The sequence below is a fragment of the Tubulanus polymorphus genome, chromosome 2 (assembly GCF_964204645.1).
Source record: "Tubulanus polymorphus chromosome 2, tnTubPoly1.2, whole genome shotgun sequence".
In the NCBI taxonomy this organism is placed as follows: domain Eukaryota; kingdom Metazoa; phylum Nemertea; class Palaeonemertea; order Tubulaniformes; family Tubulanidae; genus Tubulanus; species Tubulanus polymorphus.
Genome location: NC_134026.1, coordinates 21,350,877 through 21,372,361, shown reverse-complemented (window position 1 = coordinate 21,372,361; position 21,485 = coordinate 21,350,877). Strand labels below are relative to the sequence as shown.

Below are 21,485 nucleotides of genomic sequence, written 5' to 3'. Positions count from 1 at the left end.
GGCTCCTAAGTGATAAAGGTGGATCCTAATTTTTCTTTCCTTAAACACACAGAATTCTGAAATACAAAAAAATTCACCCAAAATGATACATATCCGAAGACCATTGTTTTTCAAGTTTCTTCACCTCAACCCTCTACGCCCCTCCATTTGGTTTGCCCTATAAAACGTGTAGAACCGTCCTTCCTTTACCCCGGCTTTTACCACCAAACAACAACAACGTTGTAAAATCGATTCCAATTTCATTCATTATTGAATTCTTTATCAATTTTGTCAGCTCTTTACGTTAATTTGTCATTCGCCGACCTGTCGATGGTGAGGGTCATATACAGTACTCAGTCAAATGATATGTGTGCGAGGTGAAATTTACCGTAGTATATCATATGTATTTACATTATACACGATAAAAAGTATTTGAAATATTTAAACTTTTTCAGAACAAAAAAAAAAAATAATCGTTTATCGATAATAATAGAGATTTTCCTCAAGAGAACTTATACAACATATACAAAATGTATGTAATAATAAGAGTAACGTATTATTATTATTATCATTATTGTTATTATCATCATTAATATTATTTAATCATTAATATTCTCTTCTTGACGTGCTTTTTTAACGCTATGTACATTTATATAGATACATTTGTATATACATAATTTTACATCTCTCTTAAGTTTTTTTTTTTAGTCTTTACAAGCAATAACAAATGCCCTGCTTTGCCAGGCTTCGGCCATTCATCCTCCATCCATCATATGCAATATATGCAGGTATCACTGCAGCCTGGGGCCCACCCCTTGGGTATTCAAAAATTCTATGACCATTCTTCCATTTTGTACTTAGCCATTTTTAAGTAATGAATGGACACACACAGACCAATTATTTCTTCATGACATAATGTCTATAGGGGATGGTTCCAGGCTGCGGATTGTGACAAACTGACTGAATAACAAGTATAATCAACAATTATGTGGCTTGTTGTAAGTAAGTAATTAATAACGTTGACCAACAACAGTTGCACATCTCCATAAACAATACAACACGCAGATAAAATAATGTTCTACGTTATCATATGTAAAAGGTTGGTTTATACATCGAGCAATGAAAAATTGGTCCAGGCTCAACCACGTGATTTGATCGACTTCGCTACGTAGCAAATCAGTGTTTCGGTGATATATTGTACATATTGTACGTATTCATGATGCGAAGACTGGACGAAAACCTGGCAAATGAGCCGCATACATCATCTCGATGTACGATCTAACAAGGGATGAATCTAACAAGGGGATACCCACTGGAATGTCGGGGACTGTTTTATTTTACAGTGTGTGTCAGTGAGCATCGTTATGGTTGAATGAAAACATCTTCTATACAACACGGATGCGTACAAACGAAAATGTTTCCGTCAATTTTTCAGTTTTAACTTTTTTGAGACGTCCGCCCAAATATTCTCTCGTCAGGTCTCCTAAGCCGTAAAAAGAAGCACAACTTCAGCTTAGTTCGAATTCGGGAAAAAGAAACTTTGAGCACGTATCTAGAAGGGTAGGCCCTGTGTGTATATATATATATGATATGATCAGTACAAAATAACACGAACTAATAAACAAAATTCTGCTTATAATACAAACAAACAAATACAAGCTAAATCTGAATATTACTAAAAGTTGTTATCTATGTTTGGCAGTCATGGATGATCATAAAACTCTGAAATGAACCATGCGGCAAATATGGCCTTTTTTATTTTCTTGATCAGAAAAAATGTGTCTCCTGGATATGTACTGAAAAATATCTAATCTGCAAATGAAGTAGCCAGCTAAGTGTGGTCATATCTTGACTTATATGGGTTTCTATAACATATAGTTGCCATTTATGGTTGCCGTTACACAAAACAAAATCTTCATAAAACATAAAGTGTAGACAAAAATTTACAGCGTAAATGCACTAGGGGAGAAAATATCTCGGCAGCAGTACAAGAAAAATATATATTCAGACTGATCCTTACATATCATATTGCAAACTAAGAATTTCGCTGATAGGCAATAATATCGAACTTTGCGGTAAATGAACGTACGAAATATAAAACATCTACAAACTGTATTAAAACTAAAAATACCGTAGGTCTAAAAAAATGACGTAGGTGGGTAAATTGTTCGTAAAGTAATACGCAATGTATCATTTGTCTGCTGTCCGTACAAATTTCTGAATATGCGCAGGCAGTCGATGATTATATGAAATGCTGCCTCATTGTCTGAGATGTAAATAGAAAAACTTCCGTCTTGTATGCGACGTAAATGCGTAATGCGTTTAAGGTTTATTTCCGGTACAGACAAAGCTGTGATGTGATTATTACAGGACTCGTACGTATTTACAAAAATCAACTCAACTCGGGTTAGAGAAATATCAAGCAAACACAAAGAAAATTTCGTCCTCCGAAAACCGAAAAAATGTCCAACGTTTCAACGTATCAAGCGATGATAAAATCGTTCAACTGAAAAAAAAAATTGTGTAATATAAATCTGCTACGAAATGCATGCGTTCTTTGGTAACTACAATAAATGCGAATGTAAGTACAACATGTGCCGGTGCGTACAACCCATGCATACGGCAGACAGGCAGAGCAGTGAATAACTGTCCAAAACTGCTGTCTCCCTTGACCACAACCGAACCGCCGACCGGTCAGGGGTTCAAACATCTCAATACGCGTGATAAATTGATTCAAATTTCTAACATCACATAGATAAACTCTTCAATATATATCACAACTGTAATCGTTTTTTTTTTAAGTACCAATTACATCACGACAAATATTCCGCAAGTTCAGTAACTAGTAGCATTCATCGTTTTTAATGTTCGAAGAAGTCATTTGCGCCGCCTTCGTTCATGTTCAATTTCTCTCTCAATTTCGACAACGGTTTTTTCCTTTCCGTTTTAAGTACACTTTTCGATAGATCAATACCGTCAGTAAATGACCGTCTGTGCAATTGCTCCACCAGATCACAGTTCGCGTCATTGAGAAAATCACAATTCAAAGTAATTAAGCAGCATTCGAATACTGACCACTGGACACCTGATAATAATCCACTTAAGTACAACAACGTAGCTCCACCCATCGTCTATCAATCATGTTTCAGGCTCATCGCTTGTGCTGTCAGACGTGTGTGCGTAATGTACAAACTAATCCCAAACTCATCGGACATCTCTCTCTTTTTTGAGTATCGGTTTTTACGAATAACGACTAACGATTAGGTTATATATACCGTGGTATATCCATCCATCTTTAGTTGTAGCCGAGTAGAAATTTCCTCGATTTCCGACAAAAGGAGGTTCTTTGACAGAATCGATTTTCAAACGATGGTTGATATATCACAGAGTTAAGAAATGACCATTGAATGATTATTAAACGCTAGCCTACAACGTTTACTCACTACATCGAATAACGCAATGTAACAGTATTCATCATCTCCCGCGAGAACACGATCGAGTGCTTTGCATCTCTTTTTATATACGTACATATCACACTGAAATTTTGGCAAAATCGGGAGCGGTCCCTGTGTCTTTTGTCACACAAATTTTTCGCGAAAACAGTTTTCACACAGTCGATTCTTTGCTGGCGCCACTGCCCGTGCTGCTTACCGACATCGAGGAATATTGACTGTCGGAGCTTAGTGGGCTCTCTAACGGCACGAGTTCTAAATATTCTTCGTTTTCCTCGTTGAGAAACTTCGTTAGCATTTGTTCCAACATTTGCACTATTTCGCAGAACAGCGGCCGTCCTTTCGGATTGTTGTGCCAGCAATTCAACATCACCGTGTACCTGAAACGAAGAGTAAAAGATGTTCATTTTATTTCGAATGAAATGCACAAAAACCTACCGCAAAGCCTAAAAATACTAGCAACTAAGCAGTATAGAAGAAAGAGCGAGCCGCAATTCCAGAATCTCTGAGGTGTATTTGATATGTCCAAACAAAAAAAGTCACGATCACACTAGCATCTTTGGCCCGGAACAACTGTTCACATGGGTGCCAAATGGGCCCGAGCTTGTTTCAACCAAATTTTAACATGAGACAAATGATTGCATTTGAATTGCAACTGGTACCGGAAATGACCCACTTCGCTTTGTTTAAGCATTGTTTAGTATCAAGTGAGTGGTTTGCACGTGAGTGCACTCTCTATAGACACGGGCAAAATTTGGCTCGAGCCTGATCCATGCCAATGTGGCCAGGGCCAAATCGTCTCTGTGTGATCGTGGCTTAAAACTCACACTTAGCAACTGTGACATTCAAAATGCGTACAGTTAACGAGGCTCAAGACACTTACATTTCCCATGAGCAGTATGGCGGCCGTTCCATCCGATGGCCTTCTCGTAGTAACTCAAACAACTTTTCTATCGGAACCGACGGGTATGGATTTCCGCCGAGCGTGAATATCTCCCACAATAATATACCGTACGACCACACGTCACTTTTCGTCGTGTACTTTCTGTCGAACAACGCCTCTGGTGCCATCCATTTCACCGGAAGTCGGCCCTAAAATGACGGAAATGACAATCGATATCGATCGAAAAATAGATGAATCCGACGGGAATCGAAAACACTTACATCAGTTTTCTTTTTATAATAGTCGAGTTCGCTGCCAATATTTCGCGTCAGACCGAAATCGGCGATCTTGATTTTGAAATCTTCTGTCGCTACGAGACAATTTCGTGCTGCCAAGTCTCGATGAATACACTATAAAACAAATATCAAAACGTGATTTCACCAATCCTGCAATGTCGCTGGACAAACAACTAGTACCGCAACTGGCCAGATGAAAATTTTCTATCGATGCTTCGATTTAAGATTTACATGAAATGCAGGATCCAGTTTCGCAGTTCCGAGTTAAGATTTGACTCTTGAATTAAAACATTGAAAATGTACTAATTCTAACTCAGAGTCAACTCTTACTCACAACTTTGGAACTGGGTCCTGATGATTTAAGCCAGCCGTTCAGACATATGAAACCTAGAATGTGTTTTTGCTGGGCTCCGCCTTCTTAGGCCTACCTGAAAACATCAACATTTTTTGTTTTCTAGTGCCAAGCACAAAATGCACAAAACATTTTCTGTTTGAAATGTATTTTTCGACTTCCGTGTGCATCCCGCTTTATAGGAACTAGTATTTCAGCAATTAAGATAGGACTGTATTGTACCTGTTTCGAGGCTAGATACTCCATCCCCCTCGCGATTTGATATGCAAACGATACGAGGTGTTTGTAGCATAACGACTTCGTATCTTTTCCATCCATGTTCATGACGGGTAGTTCGTAACCGCTCGTGTCTCGGTGCGACTGGGCCGGCCGTCGCTGACGCAGGAAGTCGCGTAGGTTACCGTGCACGGCGAATTCGACGATGACGTACAACGGTCCATTCTGCGTACAGCATCCGATCAAGTTGATGATATTCGAGTGTTTACCGATGAGCTTCATCACTTCCATTTCCGTAACGAGATCAGCTAATTCTCGGTCAGTCGCATCATCTGCCATAAAGGCAAAATGCAGGTTACGCATTGTAGATTTAACACAATTCTTTTTATAAACAGGTACCACGAACATCTTATTTCCTAATCATATTTACTCTTTATCCCTAACAAAACTTACCTTTCAGCATTTTTACAGCAACCGGATAGGAGCCGTCCAGTATTTCACCTTTGATCACTTGTCCGAATGCTCCGTGTCCGAGTGGCTTGCCCAAAACCAAACTGAAAAACAAATCAATCGTTAGGCTCGGAATCTTGTAACTTATCATCCAACTTTCAGTCACCAATAATGAGCAGAACATTACTCCATCTGAAAATCCAGCGAGGCTGGAATGAATACGATGCTTACGTATCACGCGGTATTTCCCAGTCCGGATCTTCAGGGATATCATATTCCGAATTGGCCGTTAATTCCGATGATAACCGGTGTCGAGGACACTGAATTTTCACCGTCGGCGCGACGAGCGGAGCCAAAGAATGATTCGACGACGACGTGCCCTTCAAGTACGTCGGATACATATCGTTCTGAAAATGACAAAATTCTGCTGAAACCTGTCTGCACAATCATTATCGTGTCTGCACCAGAGACTTTCTTTTATTTTCATGATAAAGGGATATTGCCATGTTTAGAGTAAGTAAATTTCAGTTTATGCCAATACTCTATGATTACACGGTCACCATTTTTATTTGACAAGCTTTTTCCCTGTTGTTTTTCCCGATTTTATCTGCTAAGAATCCAATCAATTCACACTATCTTACGTAGTAAGACATAGGCAGAAACTGTCTGATTTCATGCACGATATTGCAATCCAAATATAGTTCCCAGACTTATCCCTGATAGTTAGCCTTTTTTAGCCTTTTCCTGATTATTCACCTCGTTTACTTATTTAAAGAAAAGAAAGTTCCCTGAATTTTCCCGGATTTCTAGGTACGGTAAGTGGCCACCCTGTTAGAAGTGCCGATCGTACAAGTGTAATTACATGCAGTAGCAGATATTTGCAACCTCTACGATGATCAACAGTGCATCGATGAAACTCACCTGCTTCATGACGATAACTTTCTTTTTGACCGGCATCAAGTCGGGATGTCGTCGTTTCCTTCGTTCCGATAAGCAGCAAGCAAAGCATATGATGACAATAATCAAAACGAGCACACCAGACGGAATCGCAATCAACAACAAATTCGAGTTCAAATCAGGTAATGGCAACCGCGGCGCCAGACTCGGTAGTGTTCCAACTGTAGCCAAAAATAAATGCGAAAATGAAAGGTGCAGTTAATTTTCATGTCCTAGTATTCTGGGGCCAGAAAAAGATGTTAACGAAGACAAAACAGGCTAATAACATTGGCGAATGCGCTAACTTAATAGATAAAGGCTATCGACATCATATGAATGAACAATTAAATTGTTTTTTTAATCGGATCGGACGTACTGCTCTTCATTGAAATGAAGAAATAGGCGAGATTTTGTTTGACAAGAAAAGTAAAGACGCAGTTCATCGTGGTCGCAGTACTTACCAGGAACAACAGTTAACCAAGCGCTTAGATGATTGATACCGTACTTGTTGCCAGCCACACAACTGTACCAACCAGCCGTCTCGTTCGTCACGTTTACCAACGTCAAGTGTTCATAGCCGTTTTCATTATTATCAGGGCTCTGTTGGCAGAAAAAATTTCACGTCAATATAAACAGGCTTATATCCATTGAAAAAAACTCAAAACTCTTTTTTTCTAAGATTCTGAATTTACCCTTTCAGTGCCGACTAATTAATATCATTGCCTAAGGTGCTTGATAAAATATGAAATATCATAGAAATTCTGCCCCAGTGCGTCGAATAACGGACACACGGCTATACTACATCTACACCGCAGCGCCGTGTATCATTAGTAACTAATATTCAAATGTGTTTGACAGCTGCTGCCATCTTTCAATAGAGATAAAAACTAATTACTAATTACATGGATACACTGCAATGCGGTGCACTAGCAGCAAAGTCTACCACTGAATTTATACACCACACTCCGGGGTAGACGCGCTGATAGGGTTAGGCATGGCATAGATAGAAAGAAAATCGATTGTACCTTCTTCAATTCTTTGACGTAAGGGCGCCCATTTACATCATGATATACGCCGCCCTTTTTGATGTGTTTAACCCACTGAAACCCGGTCAGCAATTTTGACGTTAAAACTCGACATCGGAACGTAGCGTTTTGTCCGACTTCGACCGTCAAATTTTTCGGCAAGTTTTCGTCGAGCATCGGGGGTCGCGGTATATGCGGCACGACCTCCAGTTTGAACGTCCAGTTTATCGAACCGTATTGATTTTCAACGACGCACGTATAATTTCCATTATCACCATTCGTCAGATCATCCAACACGATGGCATACCTCCTAAATGTAACCTGAAATACATAGAAATCGATACTTAATTGCTTTGAGGCCAAATTTTAGGTAAAAGATGCAAAATTTTTGCCCCAAATATGCTATAAGTTGGGAAATTGCTTCTGTTAGCACCTCATTTTCAAAATTATTCTGCGCTAGTACTCCCAGGACCCAACATTTGTGAGGGAACCTTACAAAAAGTTTCATTTCCAAGATAAAACTTCCACTTCCATGAAAAAAGTTCCACTTTCATGAGAATCCACCCCCCAGGCCTGTGGCTACACAAACTCTGATAAATTACGCAAGACATGATGATGATCATGGGTTATTACTATGGGTTTTTGTTATCCGTACGCTTTCAATCGTTTACCGTTGAAAATGGCCGAGTCAAGAACTTTTCTCCATTTTTAAACCACGTGAGGACCGGTTGTGGATTGCCGATGTTGTGACACCTGAACTCGGCTGATTGACCGGCCGGTCGAATGATCGTGCGGGTGTTATCACGCTTGATACTCCAATGGGGTGACACTTGAAGAAAAAGAGAAATGGACGAAAAATGAAAACTAGTTAAAAATACATGATAACATTATTCGCTGAAACTGGCAAAATGTAGAGTCAACCCTCGGTTATACGTCACCCTGCACTAACGCACCCTATTCATACAAACTTTTGAATGTCCAATTTGAAAAGTTTTGCTCATCGTTAAAAGATTAAAATGGGTTCAACCACCCTCGATGAACTGCCACATAATGATTGTTCCCAAGATTGCAGATATTCAGGGATCGACTATTGATCACAGAAGTTATTAGCCTTAGCTGATGCTGCCAGCTAGTGTCATGTGTCGGTACTTACATGGCTTTGCGATATCAACGTCTTTAGGATCCAACCATTTTTCGCCGGGTGGAGCTGGGTCCCATTTGGGAGGATCTACAGAATCGAACATATCAACATTAAAAAAAGAAGAAAACAAAATAGCATTATATGCAATTGCGCGTTTTTAAAATCTTTGAAACGCAATTGACGGAGATAAGACTTTAAATTATATGTGAACGTTAACGTTGAGGACTTACCGATAACGTTCACCGTAAAGTTCACCCATAGCTGCTTTTTTCCATTTTCAGCCAGACATCTGTACACGCCCGTGTCTGAAAACGTCGCGTTTTGGATTTTCAACGTTTGAGGGCTCACCGTGAGTCTTTTTTGGTCGATCTGCAACGATTTTCCCTTGAAGTACCACGAAGTGAACGGCCTCGGATGTCCTTTCACTTTACACCGCAAAACGATCAGGTGCCCGACGACAACTTCCAACGGCGTCGGCGGAGGGCCCTTCAATTTCAACGACGAGTCTGCAAATATATGATATACCCATATAATGATAATAATAAGAATAATAATATTAATGATAATAATAATCATTTATTCAGCCTAAATTCCATATAAAATATGCTCATTGGCTTTAAATCATACATAAAAAGAGAACATAGAAAACTTAGACGAGGTAAATCAAAAGCTTTGATGAACCAATGGGTTTTGAGCTTAGATTTAAAAATATCGATTGAAGGACTTTATTTGATTGGACTAGGTAAAGTATGTAAAATATGTTGAAATATATAAAAAATCTACAGAATAGTGTGATTCAACTGCGTTTGTAATTATACGCGCAAAATCCAGATAATTTGGTAAATCTAACAGTACATAAATCTTAATTCAATTCGATTGATATCCCGATAAATCTGGATCGTTCGGCACATTTTGGTAAATATCAACATATTTGAAATCAAATGCGGATCATTTACGAAAAACCCACATTTGACTATATATTTGCATTCCCGAAATCAGATTTAAGTCTGTTAAGCCCGGCGCACACGGGCGACAGTTTCGAGCAATTCTCGAGCAACCGCCCGAATTGCTCGGCGTCGAACGAGCGACAGCGATTGCTCGTCGAAAGGAATTGCTCCGTGTCGCCCAATATCAAACATGTTTGATATTGGGCGACGGAAAATTGCTTGTCGCCGAGAAATTGCTCGGCGATCGCTCGGTAGCTGGAGATACCAAGCAACGATCACCTCATCAACCTAGCCAATGAGTAAGCGAATAATTATCATGTGATACTTCCAAATACGGCATCACCCGGGTTAGTAGCGTGGCCATCTTAACAAGTCACATGATAAAGATGTTTGGCGGGAAATATAATCGCCTCTCCGTCTCCAGTGGTAGCACACGGGCGACACCAAGCGATCGATTGCTCAATGGTTGCTGAAAAATCGGTCGCAGCAACCGGCGACTGAAAATTGCCTCGTGTGCGCCGGGCTTTAAGACGCAGTAATCGGGAACAAATTCTAAGTACCATCGGAGCTAGCATCGATGGATGATAATCAATGGCATTGCACTGATCAAAGCATTAGAGATGATGACATATCTTCATCCAGTATATTGTTGTTATTGTGTTACATTGTACATCAGTTGACTTGTGAATGAGTGATACATAATACGTGTGTGGTTTCCTTTCAATACGTTACTTCCAGGAACGATTACACATGAATGGATGTCTGGTTGGAGAGAGAGAGAGCCATGTGTATATGTATCTATTGGGTTGTATAATTTCATCGCCTTTATGAAATATAGTTTCGCCATCCGTTTTTCCACAGCGTTTTAAATATGGGAAACTTCGGGTTTGCGCAATACAAGCATTCTGGGTGAACGGGCTAATGTTTCAGGTGGATTACTCAACATTTTTGATAATTTTGCACCTCACAGTTGACAGTTGACTCTTCAACCGCTTCAATGTGGTTAAGCCTGGCCAAGCCGGGCAACTAATTCAAGAAAAATTGCTCATCGCTGAGAAATCTTGAGTTGCTTGGAGTTGCAGTTAGTGGGGCAGCTGGAGACAACGAACGACAAGCAACTTATCAACTATAGCTAATGAGTGAGCAAATAATTATCATGTGGTACTCAAAATGGCGAATTCCAAGGCAGTGGCTCGGCCCGTAGAAAAAAAGAAATGTGGGCCAAAAGTCCATTTAACACGTCATCACCAGATGATCTCAACAGTGCCAGAACTGACATTCCTTCATTCTTTCAACTAAGTCTACATAATATATCATATAATAATTATCAAAAAGGGCCGAAACGCTGTGGAATATGTCTTCCCATGAGACAGACGTTTACCAGGAAAAATAATCAGGGAGACTCGTTTTAAGTCGCCTGTCTGCACTAACCAATCGCTTTTTATAAATTTTGGGCAAAGACGTCACAAGAGTTTTTCCATCATCCCGGAATAAACGACTTAAATCAATGATAATTTTCATCGAAATCCCCCCTCACCCGTTATTTCATTCTGCTGAAGATATAATGGACTGCGTTGTCGGCGAAAAAGATAATCGGCATACTTCGCATAGCGAAAAACATTTATGAACACGTGAGAATAAACAGGGATTTGTTTTCTAGCAAAACTTTCAGCTGAAGGGAACGGATGTACTCGTGTGTAAGCGAGCCGGCTAAAGGCAAAACGGTCGGCAAAAGATGACTTTATCTGTAGCAGGTTTCAGCGGAAAACCTTTCAGCGCGAAGTACCCGCGTGTGATAAGTCCATGCGAAAAAGTCCCATGCCGCGCGCCACTTCAAAATCCAGGTTCTGACGAATGGAGAAATTAAGTGCAGATTCATAAATGTATTTTCATAGAGGCCTCCGTTGCAACTGGAGTTGTCTGACAATCATGCATTTCATATTTCAAATATCGCATTTCAATAGATGATGTTTGCGAAATATATACTACACAATATATCAGGTGACATGAATGTACTGTTAACAATTCCTTTTTCTAAGTGCAGATTAGATGCGCTTCGCTTTTACAAGCCTGCGACCAAGTCTCACTGAATTGGCACGGATCAGACCTGGGCCAAATTTGGCCTGGGCCCACAGGCTCAGGCCCATTTGCCACCCGTCTGAACAGTTGTTCCGGGCCAAATTTGGTCCGGGCTAAAAATGCTTGTGCGATCGCGGCTAGAGTGGCTCGGAATTAATTGCACGCCGTGTGGCGAATCACCGCGTGTGAATTAAAATGATAGATTACAATAAAAGCTAGGATTACAGTCAGTCAGTCAGTCAGTCAGAGAGACCTCAAGTCATCAATCATAATTCACATCACTTATATAATAAGCGCCTAACAATTACATAATGACAGATAGAAAAGAGACAATAGATACACAATGGTCGATATCGAAATTCAAACATAGGTTCGGTTCATGACCCTTTCGGGACAAGTTTTATAGATAATAGCTATAACTCGATAATGGGGGCTATCAGTCGAGGATCCAGCCAGAGGTACTTATCTTTTACAGGATAAACAGGTTCTTGGGCAGTGATGGCCTGAAGATAACGCAACAATGAAAATAAGTTCATTTTTCAAATGCTATGGAACAATGAAAATAAGTTCATTTCCAAATGCTATGGAACTGTGTCCAGTACGGCAGAGGGCAACAGGTTTTACCAGTTTTACCGGTATTTGCCCGTACAAATTATAGAATACATAATGATTAGGGGCGAATCCAGGCTGGGAGAAAGGGGAGGTTCACCTCATATGACGAGGGCACTTTATTACTTGTGACTTGAACCCCGAACCCCCCTCTCTGGATCCGCGCCTGATGATAGGTACCGGATTTCGATATATTTCGTTTCGATTCGCTAGTTTAAAAACATGAATAACATTATTTTCGATAATAGGTTTTCACCTAGAATTCGAATTTCCTCGGTTAAGCGCGCGAGTGTCTCGGGACGGTATCGGATGCAGTGAAATAGTTTCGACGCTTGAACATTTTAAATATCAATCGAAAGCAGGTGTAGAATTTCTCACTTCGAAATCCATTAGATGAATCAATTCATCTCGAAGGATACCCAACACCGGGGAATGAAATGAGCAATGCCTCTCCTCCCCGATTCAACTCGACTTGGCGCACAATAGAAGAAAAACCGGTACCAGTGATTTTTCCTAAATTGATAAACGACACGCGCGAAGCAAATTGAAAGTTAGAGGCGGAGAGCATTAGATAAGTTATGAAGCTAGTTGATTTTTCCAGTTAAACCCATTCAAACTAACAAGAGGCCCGTACTTAGAAATATGCGTAATTCGCGAAGTTCTACGCGCTTTCCGATCCCCCAACATCCGTTTTCGCTGTTTATTATACACTACATCGATCTAGGCCAAGCGAACTTTTTGCCATTGAATTCGTCACAATTCGCAAATGCCACCGACATCCGCGTTCATGCCGAAATGGATAAACAGGTAACTTAACGCTGTACAAAAGACGCGGCCTCACACAAAACCCAACATATTCACAGAATCGCGAATCGAGTATTCAGCGTATGAATCAAGTTCGAAAGATATACAAAAGTTTCCGCAGATTCTCCCGCCAATATTTGCGAATATTGAAATTCGACGTTGACAAATACTACTCGGGAAATTCTAGGGCGCGATAAGATCACGGGCTAAGTGGATTTTTGAATAGTTTTCGACCTTGTATTATTCGCGCACTGACATTTCGATCGGAACAATATAGGACCCTCGATCTCGTTTAAGCACCTCGTCTCCCTATAAGTCGTTTTATGAATGAAGTTCGGTACTATAAAAAGAGTGTAGTGTTTTGTTTCATCGAAGTATACTATAGTATGTAGTGGTTTGATAGTAAATCGGAATTGATTACACGCTGAAAACTGTGTCAAACGTCTTGGCGCCAAACGTATTAAGTCCGATAGGTATTTAGTCAACCCGGCTGGATGAGATTACAAATTAATTATCGAATGCACAGCTATCGAACTAAAGCATGGCGTAGTAACTCTGTAAAAATCCAGGCAGTTCACTTTTCTCGCATAAAAAAAAACTGGATGTCAGATTGGAAATTGAATTCTTCATAATAACAACTGACCCGTATTCCAGGACCAATGGACAGGATGTAGGGGCAACTCCTGCTGGTATTTCAAGTTCAAGTTCAAATCTATTTCACAGAAAGCATGATAGGCTTATGGGATTGGGTATAGGGGCCAACGGTAAGGGCACTTTTTCAGCATTTCCTCCAGGGTTATGAGTCAATTTACACAAGCTATGCAAGTGATCTCAAGCTGTTCCCCCTCCCCCCTAGAAATCTTACGATGTTACCCAGAAATAACATATTCTACTTAAATGCACTTGAGCGCTTTTGTGTATGAGGCATTATCATTCTTTGACCAAAAATATCAAGTATTGTATTCTTCAAACCGAGAATAGAAGTACATATATACTTAATTGCATAAGAGGCAACATGACCCTCCAAAGAATAACACAAACTTTCAATTAAGATTACAAAAGGGAAACATGATTTGATAGTCTAGCTTAAGGGGATATTCAATACTGATTAGATTATATGGAGGTCTTGTTTGTGCGGCGGTTTATTTTTTCCATTTGGAACATATTGAAAAATTAAGTAGGATAAACAATGAATCCCCCGCCCCACATTTCAAACGCAAACACTTCGACGAAATAGATTTCTGAAAACCATTATCGAGGAAGATGACAGATGCAAGACCTAATCTATCAAATGAACGTTGATGAGCTTAATCTTTATTTCTTCGTTAGCCATATTGAGGGTAATTGTTTAACGAGGCTCTTCGTGGGAATATAACCATATTTCCAATGAAAAGAAAACACATAACCAAGAGACCGATTACTAGAGACTCAATTTCAAAAGTAACATAATACATAGCTAGCTTCGTGGCTTCAAGATCGAACAATCAGTCGTGGTGAATTCGAACGACAATCCTCTAACTCTCTAATTCCTCGAATTAACTATAATTCTACAATTCTATATAGTACACGATGGAATAATGAAAATTCGTCGGCCTCCTTCGCGACGCATTGTCCGAAATATGTCAGCGGACTCCCGCTTATATTGAAAACACGCCGGGTCCATCTCTAAGGAAACCAGCCTCCCGGATTCCTCGCTCAAAAACCGAGATCAATGGAAAATCACCGAGAGAAAAAGTTCAACAGACGTGTCCACGGCGTCACCATAGCCTTCGCCCTCACCTGCGATGACAGCATCGCAGGTGAGTCAGGTTTGTACTTTTGAATCCGTTATAAAACGATATATGTGTGACAATAGAATCGGCAAATAAAAAGTGCGCTCAGCTGACACAATAGCTTTTTGATAACGTCGTCTCATGCACAGCAAATAAAAACACCACTTCTGCTATAGACATGTATATTGCAAGATATATAGTAAATCCCGCAAACTCAGGGTTCGAATGTATAACCGTAAAACAACGAATTGACAATAGAATCGGCAAATAAAAAGTGCGCTCAGCTGACACAATAGCTTTTTGATAACGTCGTCTCATGCACAGCAAATAAAAACACCACTTCTGCTATAGACATGTATATTGCAAGATATATAGTAAATAAAAAGCCAGATTCATGCGAGCGGAAAAAGATTCTGCGTGCGAGCATTATCCGACGGTCATTTCATCGAAGCGCAAGATGCCTGAGACCAAGTTTGGAAACGCAGACAATGTAGAATTGTTCACGCTGTAACTATGGGTCTGTGAGTAGCTACGGGTCACAACAACGGGTCACAACAACGGGACCTGTCGGAAATTGGTTTAACGGAGGTGTCCACAAACAAAAATGCACTGATTCGACATTGTTGTCCGATCAATCAGAATGTCCTGGATGCCAGGACCCAATGCCTGTGAAAAAAGTCGAGACGCATTAGAGTACATTTAGGTCAAAGCTTGGGTAATGCTCGTACTATTGTCGCCATTTGAAAAATTGAATCTTCTTAAAAAATCAGTTCAAACCAAGTGCTACATGATGAAGAGAGGTAGTAAGGAGGGTGGGAGAGGCAGATAGAAGGGAACTAGGGGTCCAGGGACACCACGCCAACTCGGAGAGCTGTTTGAAATGCACAACATAGTGACAATTTCAATATTCAACACCCCTGGTGAACATAAACCGGGCACGAAAAAGGTCGCAGGACGGCAATATTTTGTTTGCTGCAAGGAGGAAGGGAGTGAGGTAGGGGTACCTGCAAACTGAACTTGGAGAGTTGTTTGAAACGTACCACAACATGACGATTTCAATATTCAACACCCCTGGCAAACATAAACGGGGCACAAGAAAAGTCGCAGGACGAAGGTCGAAGTAGATAGGAGTAAGAGAAAGGTAGATAGAAGGGGAAGAAGTGATTAAGGAGTAACAGGTTGATAAGCGAGTATGGGAGGAACTGAGGCACATGCAGATAGAAGGGAAAGAGAGAAGCAGAAAGGAGGAAAGAAGTCAGTAATGGCAGAGGAGGTATAAGATGAGGAGAGGAGAAAGAGAAAGGCGGGAGAATGTTGGTTCTCTCCGGTGATCGCTGATACTTGATATCTGATCGATGAAAATTAGCACACTTGGCATGTCGTGAACAAGGAAGCATTTTCAGGGATCTGGGCCATTAGGCACCATACAGGAAGTCATACAGTGCCGATGAAAAATCTACGAAAATCACCGACACGGAATGATGCTACGGCACTTCCAGATCATTAGCATGTAATGCAGCCCGATGTTCAGATCGCGGCGTATAGATACCTGGCTTCGATGGCCCTGTATAAAGACAAGGGCAAATAGGGGAGCTAATTGGAATTCATCAGATTTTCATCATAGTGCCTTTGGATATGTGAGGATCCCAAGAAACTCAAAAGCTTTCAAAATACCTTAAGCTAAACATCTTTTAACATTGGGAAACGTACGCTCAAGGCTAGATCCACTGATTTGATTGCCTGGTCAATCAATATGCAAGGTTTATCACTGATCTAAAAAGACACTGTTTCAACTTGTTGGTTGTTGTGCAAGATTGCTTGTTTTATGCGAACAACATATCATGCATTAAACGAGGCACTTTTTCCAACGGGAGGAAGCTGATCGTAATTTGTGCGCGAAAACACTTGTACTCAGTGATAATCTATGTGAACATTCTCGAGTATTTTCTCAACAACAAACTAATAAGAAATCTGTTTGTCTAAAGATTTAGCCTGTATATTTTACCGGGGTGCAATGGATTTCGTCAGCGGAGCACTTCGTCAGTAGGCGAAAACCGCTTGAGACGTTGCCTTTATTTCCCCGCAATTGGTTTAAGATGCATAAATAAATATGTTTACCAAGATATCATGGGAACGTTTCAGTTATCGTGACGTCAGCCGTGAATGAAGATTACAGTTTATCTACGCGTTTCGCTCGTACCGGGGATTTAGGACGTAACTGATCCGTGTTATTATTACATAAAACGATTTTCATCAAACGTTCCGTAAAACGCTATATCAACTTCTACTAGATTCCAGTCGGATCTTTCTAGGGTCTTAAATATATACTCATCGTACACGTACGGTGGTGTGTATTTGAAGAAAATTCGGCCCGCATCGAATAATCCGAAACAGCGCCCAGTTTTCGCGATAACCAGTTACTCATGAAGCTTCGGTTAAGTAGTTACACTGTTTATTCGTGTGATCGACACGAAAACATTTTTTGACACCGCAAAAAAACGTTACAATAATGTTTATATACATTGATACATAGAAGTATGCGTTACGTAAGGGGTTCTGTGCAGGTTGATGTGCTGATATTGCTGTTTCAAAATAACGATTACAATTGTGAATTTCGGCGTTTATTTCATTTTCAAATGTATTTCAGGACTTTTATCTTATATTTGATAAATGTTAATAATCGTTTTTCCAGAGGATGTGCACTACATCATCAATGTATCGGGGCTAGACTTGTTACCGGTCAATTCAATTCAATTATCGATACATTCAAATTCAAAGTAACCTTACTGACTGTGGCCGTTAATTTTCAAAGCGTCAATAAACTTTCAAGTTGGTTTTCTTTTTTTATAGTATCATGAAGGGATACAATTGTTACAAGACATAGATATAAACACAAGGGGATGCCGATAGTATATCGCATTATTGTCGACAAGTATATGTGTTATTTTTTAAGGCGTCAATGAACTTTAAAGTTACTTTTCTTGTTTAAATAACACATGAGCAACCAGCAGTAACTGTGCGTAAGAGCGACATTATAAAAAACTATCATTATTTCAAATGCGATAGTAGAATTTTTCACTACGTAGCTCTCGTAATATAGAAAGGGGGTTCTGCCGGGTTGTTTGCCGAGTACCAGGGAGAAAAAAAAATTACGAAATTCCACCAGATCGACGGAGAACGGAGTAAAGCATGTGTAAATTGTAAAACGTAACAGGTGTGAGTAAGCCGCCGAAATATCCTTCGAGCAGGATATAAATATCGTTTCTAGAAATTACTTTCGAAATTGTTTCTCAAGCTGAATTCGACGGATGGGATGTTTTTTTCTAGGAAGACAATATTTTAAAGCAATGTTCGCACCAGCGTTTTTGGCCCGGTTCAACCGCTCACACGCGTGCCAAATTGGCCCGGGCCAGGCTAAATCTGTCCCGACCAAAAACGTCTGACCAGACCAGAGCACAGGTGAAATAATTGTGTTCGAATTGCAACTAGTTCCAGAAAGAGTTCACTTCGCTTTGTCTGCGCATGGTTTAGTAAGGCGAGTGAGTGGTTTACGTGTGAACACGCTCTCTAATTAGGCACGGGCCAAATTCAACTCGGGCCTGATACGCGCCAAATTGGCCCGGGCTGAATCATCTCCGTGTGATCGTGGCTTCAGTTCCTCAACACGATCGACTCCGTGCATAAAAAGCATTGAAATGTCGAACGATTGTGACAAATGTGCACGTCAAGTACTGAACTACAAATAGGGACTGTGAGCAACTGATACCGTTCCTGCAGCACGAAGTCAAAATGCACCGAACACGCTCCCGAATCGGAAATCAAAGGTAACCGAACAGGAAAACACGAATTCGCCGAAAGACCTAGACGAATTAGATGTTCTTCGTCGAGCGAACCAGAATCAGGAAATCAGCCAGTCTGAGCAAAGTTGATCGATCATTTTTTTTCTGCTTCATCATCTAACCTCTTGCATTATCGGACAAGACGTACGCGAGTGCCTTGTGCGTTCGGATGACACACAGATAAAATGTTCCAGTAGTCCACTTACGCGATTTCTGGAGATCCCAACAGTATACACGCTGAATTTGTTGCTTTTTTCCCTGTATCATCACGAAGAGATACAATTGTTACGCGGCATAGAAATAAGCACGAGGAGATGCCGATAGCTAAGATTGACCTTGGCTGTTACAAGAACAAGACAGCTTACATGTTACGGATACAGGTAACCGAAGTCCGTAACAACGCGAATGAAATTAATTAGAAAATAAAGCGGAAAAACGGATCGAGCACGTTTTTTGCGCAGCGTTTCTCACATTTCGGTCTAGCAGTTCAGTTTAAGTAAAACGAGACCCTTGAGCTCGACCGCCGTTGTTTGAACATTTACTTACACAGTCGTACAGTACCGGGTTTACGATTAACGAACTTTGATCAGTGTCACCTACAGAGGAGTTTTTTCCTCTTCAACTGTGAAACCGAGGTTCTTGTCCATAGTAAATATAGACAGTACGGTGAACCGAGGTCACTTTTTCATCAAAATTCTGAAATCCTGATTTAGCTCATTTCGATGGTGTTCAGTAATCAATCACTCTCAATTTTCTGCCATAAAGCCCTGTGTCCCAAGAGTGATGGATACAGGGGTGGATCCAAGCGGAGGGTGCAGGGGTCCGCACCCCTCCTAAAAATATTAAGTTGCCCAGAAATTTTAAGGGAAAATGAAAAATATCAAACTGATATCTAATTCATAAGTGTGTTCTCCTTATTTTCTAAAAATGAGTTGATATTGCGCGATGAACTTTCTTTCGAGGTGCCCTTTCAAGTGCCCTTTCAATTATACGTTGTGCCCTATTTTGGGGGTACACCCTCCGCGAATCAGACACTAGATTTGCAGCTGGGATGATCAAAATGGATCGACCATTCCGACGCAGGTTTCCCAAGGTCAAACGCGCTGAAACAGTAGCCCGCACCCGGATAAACAAGAATACTCACCGGCCTTATCTTTCCTCCTTAATCGATGACGATGCCTGATGCCATCGCGTCTGTCGTCGTCCGACCGGGATTCCGATGTCGTCCCGAACGCTACCAAACCGATGACGACGATTAGTCCGACGACGACAGGAGTCGTCGTCACATGATACGATTTCATCGTGGAATGTTTTTCCTAACGTCGCAAACGAATACCGTAGACTACATGTCCTTTCGATGCGGCCTGAAAAAGATGCGAAAACGGGTAAAAACGCGTCAACTCTTTGGCAAAAGTTCAAATTTCGCAGAAAACCGTCTGGATTAAACTCAACCGCCTACTGCTAGAACTGCGTTGGTAGTGGGAGTTTGTATTACAGAAATCGGAGCTCCTTTTGGGACGCGAAAATTTCTATAAGAAATCCAACTTCCCTAAACATGTTTTGAAATGCACCTTTTTGAATTATAACAACCACGATTAAAAAAAAGATTCATCAAAAACCAAAATAGGAGTTAGTACAATTAATAGTTAGAACGGTAGGGCGAAAATATAGCGCTGGTGAAACGGTTTCCATAGGAACAGTGCTTACGAACTATCAGTACCTATTTTCAAAATGATTTGATGGACATTGTGACATACACGGAATAGAAACAGAAATAATAGTTTTCAGTTATCATTTTTGCCTCATATAAGAGCAAGGAAAGTCCGATGACTACAACCCTATTCAAAATTGTTTCATCCGCATTACGAACAAGATGGCGGATAAGGAGGTTTTCGATCCTTCATCTCCGGCAAAACTTTCGATAACATCTTGTAAGAAACCAGAATTAATATTGATCTCTGATCTCGTTGTTAGACAGACACGGCTGAGCACTTAAAATGGTTCTAAGTGCTGAAAATGTACTCTATCTCTTGTAAAACCCGAAATCATCGCCCGAGTCAAATTTGATGTGCGCGCGCCGCTGCCGCACAAAAGACGAAGTGATAATTTATCGTCACTGATGTTTGATGCGTGAATTCCCCGCGCTGACAGCGAACAACGTGTTGCGGGTGTTTCTTTCGCTGGCATTCCGCCGTGAACGAAAGAACAGCAATAAACCGAAGTTTTCAACATTCTCCGGATCTCTCACCAAGGAGGTTAGTGGGTCTATACGTGCTGTTCAAGTTCGCGCGAATAGATAAATCAAAATCAAATTCGCGTCCGTGAAATCAGGCTGCACTTTTAAACGCTGCTCCTGCCAGTTATAAAAACAGTTAGCAAGAGTGAATCCTTAATAGAAGGCCCATTTTCTTTTAATTACTTGGAGTACAGATTTCAAGAAAAAAATGGGACAGAAGGGAAAAAATTTTTTATATAAGTAATTTCAAAAATGGAATGACACAGGAAAAAAAGAAATAAAACTAAGAAAAATTTTTCGAGTGTTTTTCACATAAAACCTTTGAAAGACTGCAGAAAAGTGGAAATAGTGATGAATTTTGATCCCTGACTTATAGCTTATTTTTTACAAATTTCCGTAACAATTCCCTGGCATTTGTTAAGAAAAGAAAATATTCCTGACTTTTCCCGGATTTCCTGGTAAGTGCCGG

General features: G+C 40.5%; 1 protein-coding gene across 1 annotated transcript; it reads right to left on the bottom strand.

Annotated features, from left to right (window-relative positions):
• Positions 1–565: 565 nt before the first annotated feature.
• LOC141899033 (fibroblast growth factor receptor 4-like) lies at positions 566–20,081 on the bottom strand. The gene is made up of 13 exons (XM_074785184.1): positions 19,925–20,081; positions 8,961–9,236; positions 8,743–8,817; positions 8,261–8,418; positions 7,590–7,910; positions 7,026–7,164; positions 6,550–6,746; positions 5,860–6,035; positions 5,632–5,732; positions 5,185–5,510; positions 4,596–4,724; positions 4,315–4,523; positions 566–3,811 (listed from the first exon to the last, which is right to left on the bottom strand). Exons 1-13 carry the CDS (start codon positions 20,079–20,081, stop codon positions 3,586–3,588), a joined length of 2,490 nt encoding a protein of 829 aa, XP_074641285.1. The 3' UTR covers positions 566–3,585.
• Between the last annotated feature and the right edge of the window lie 1,404 nt (positions 20,082–21,485).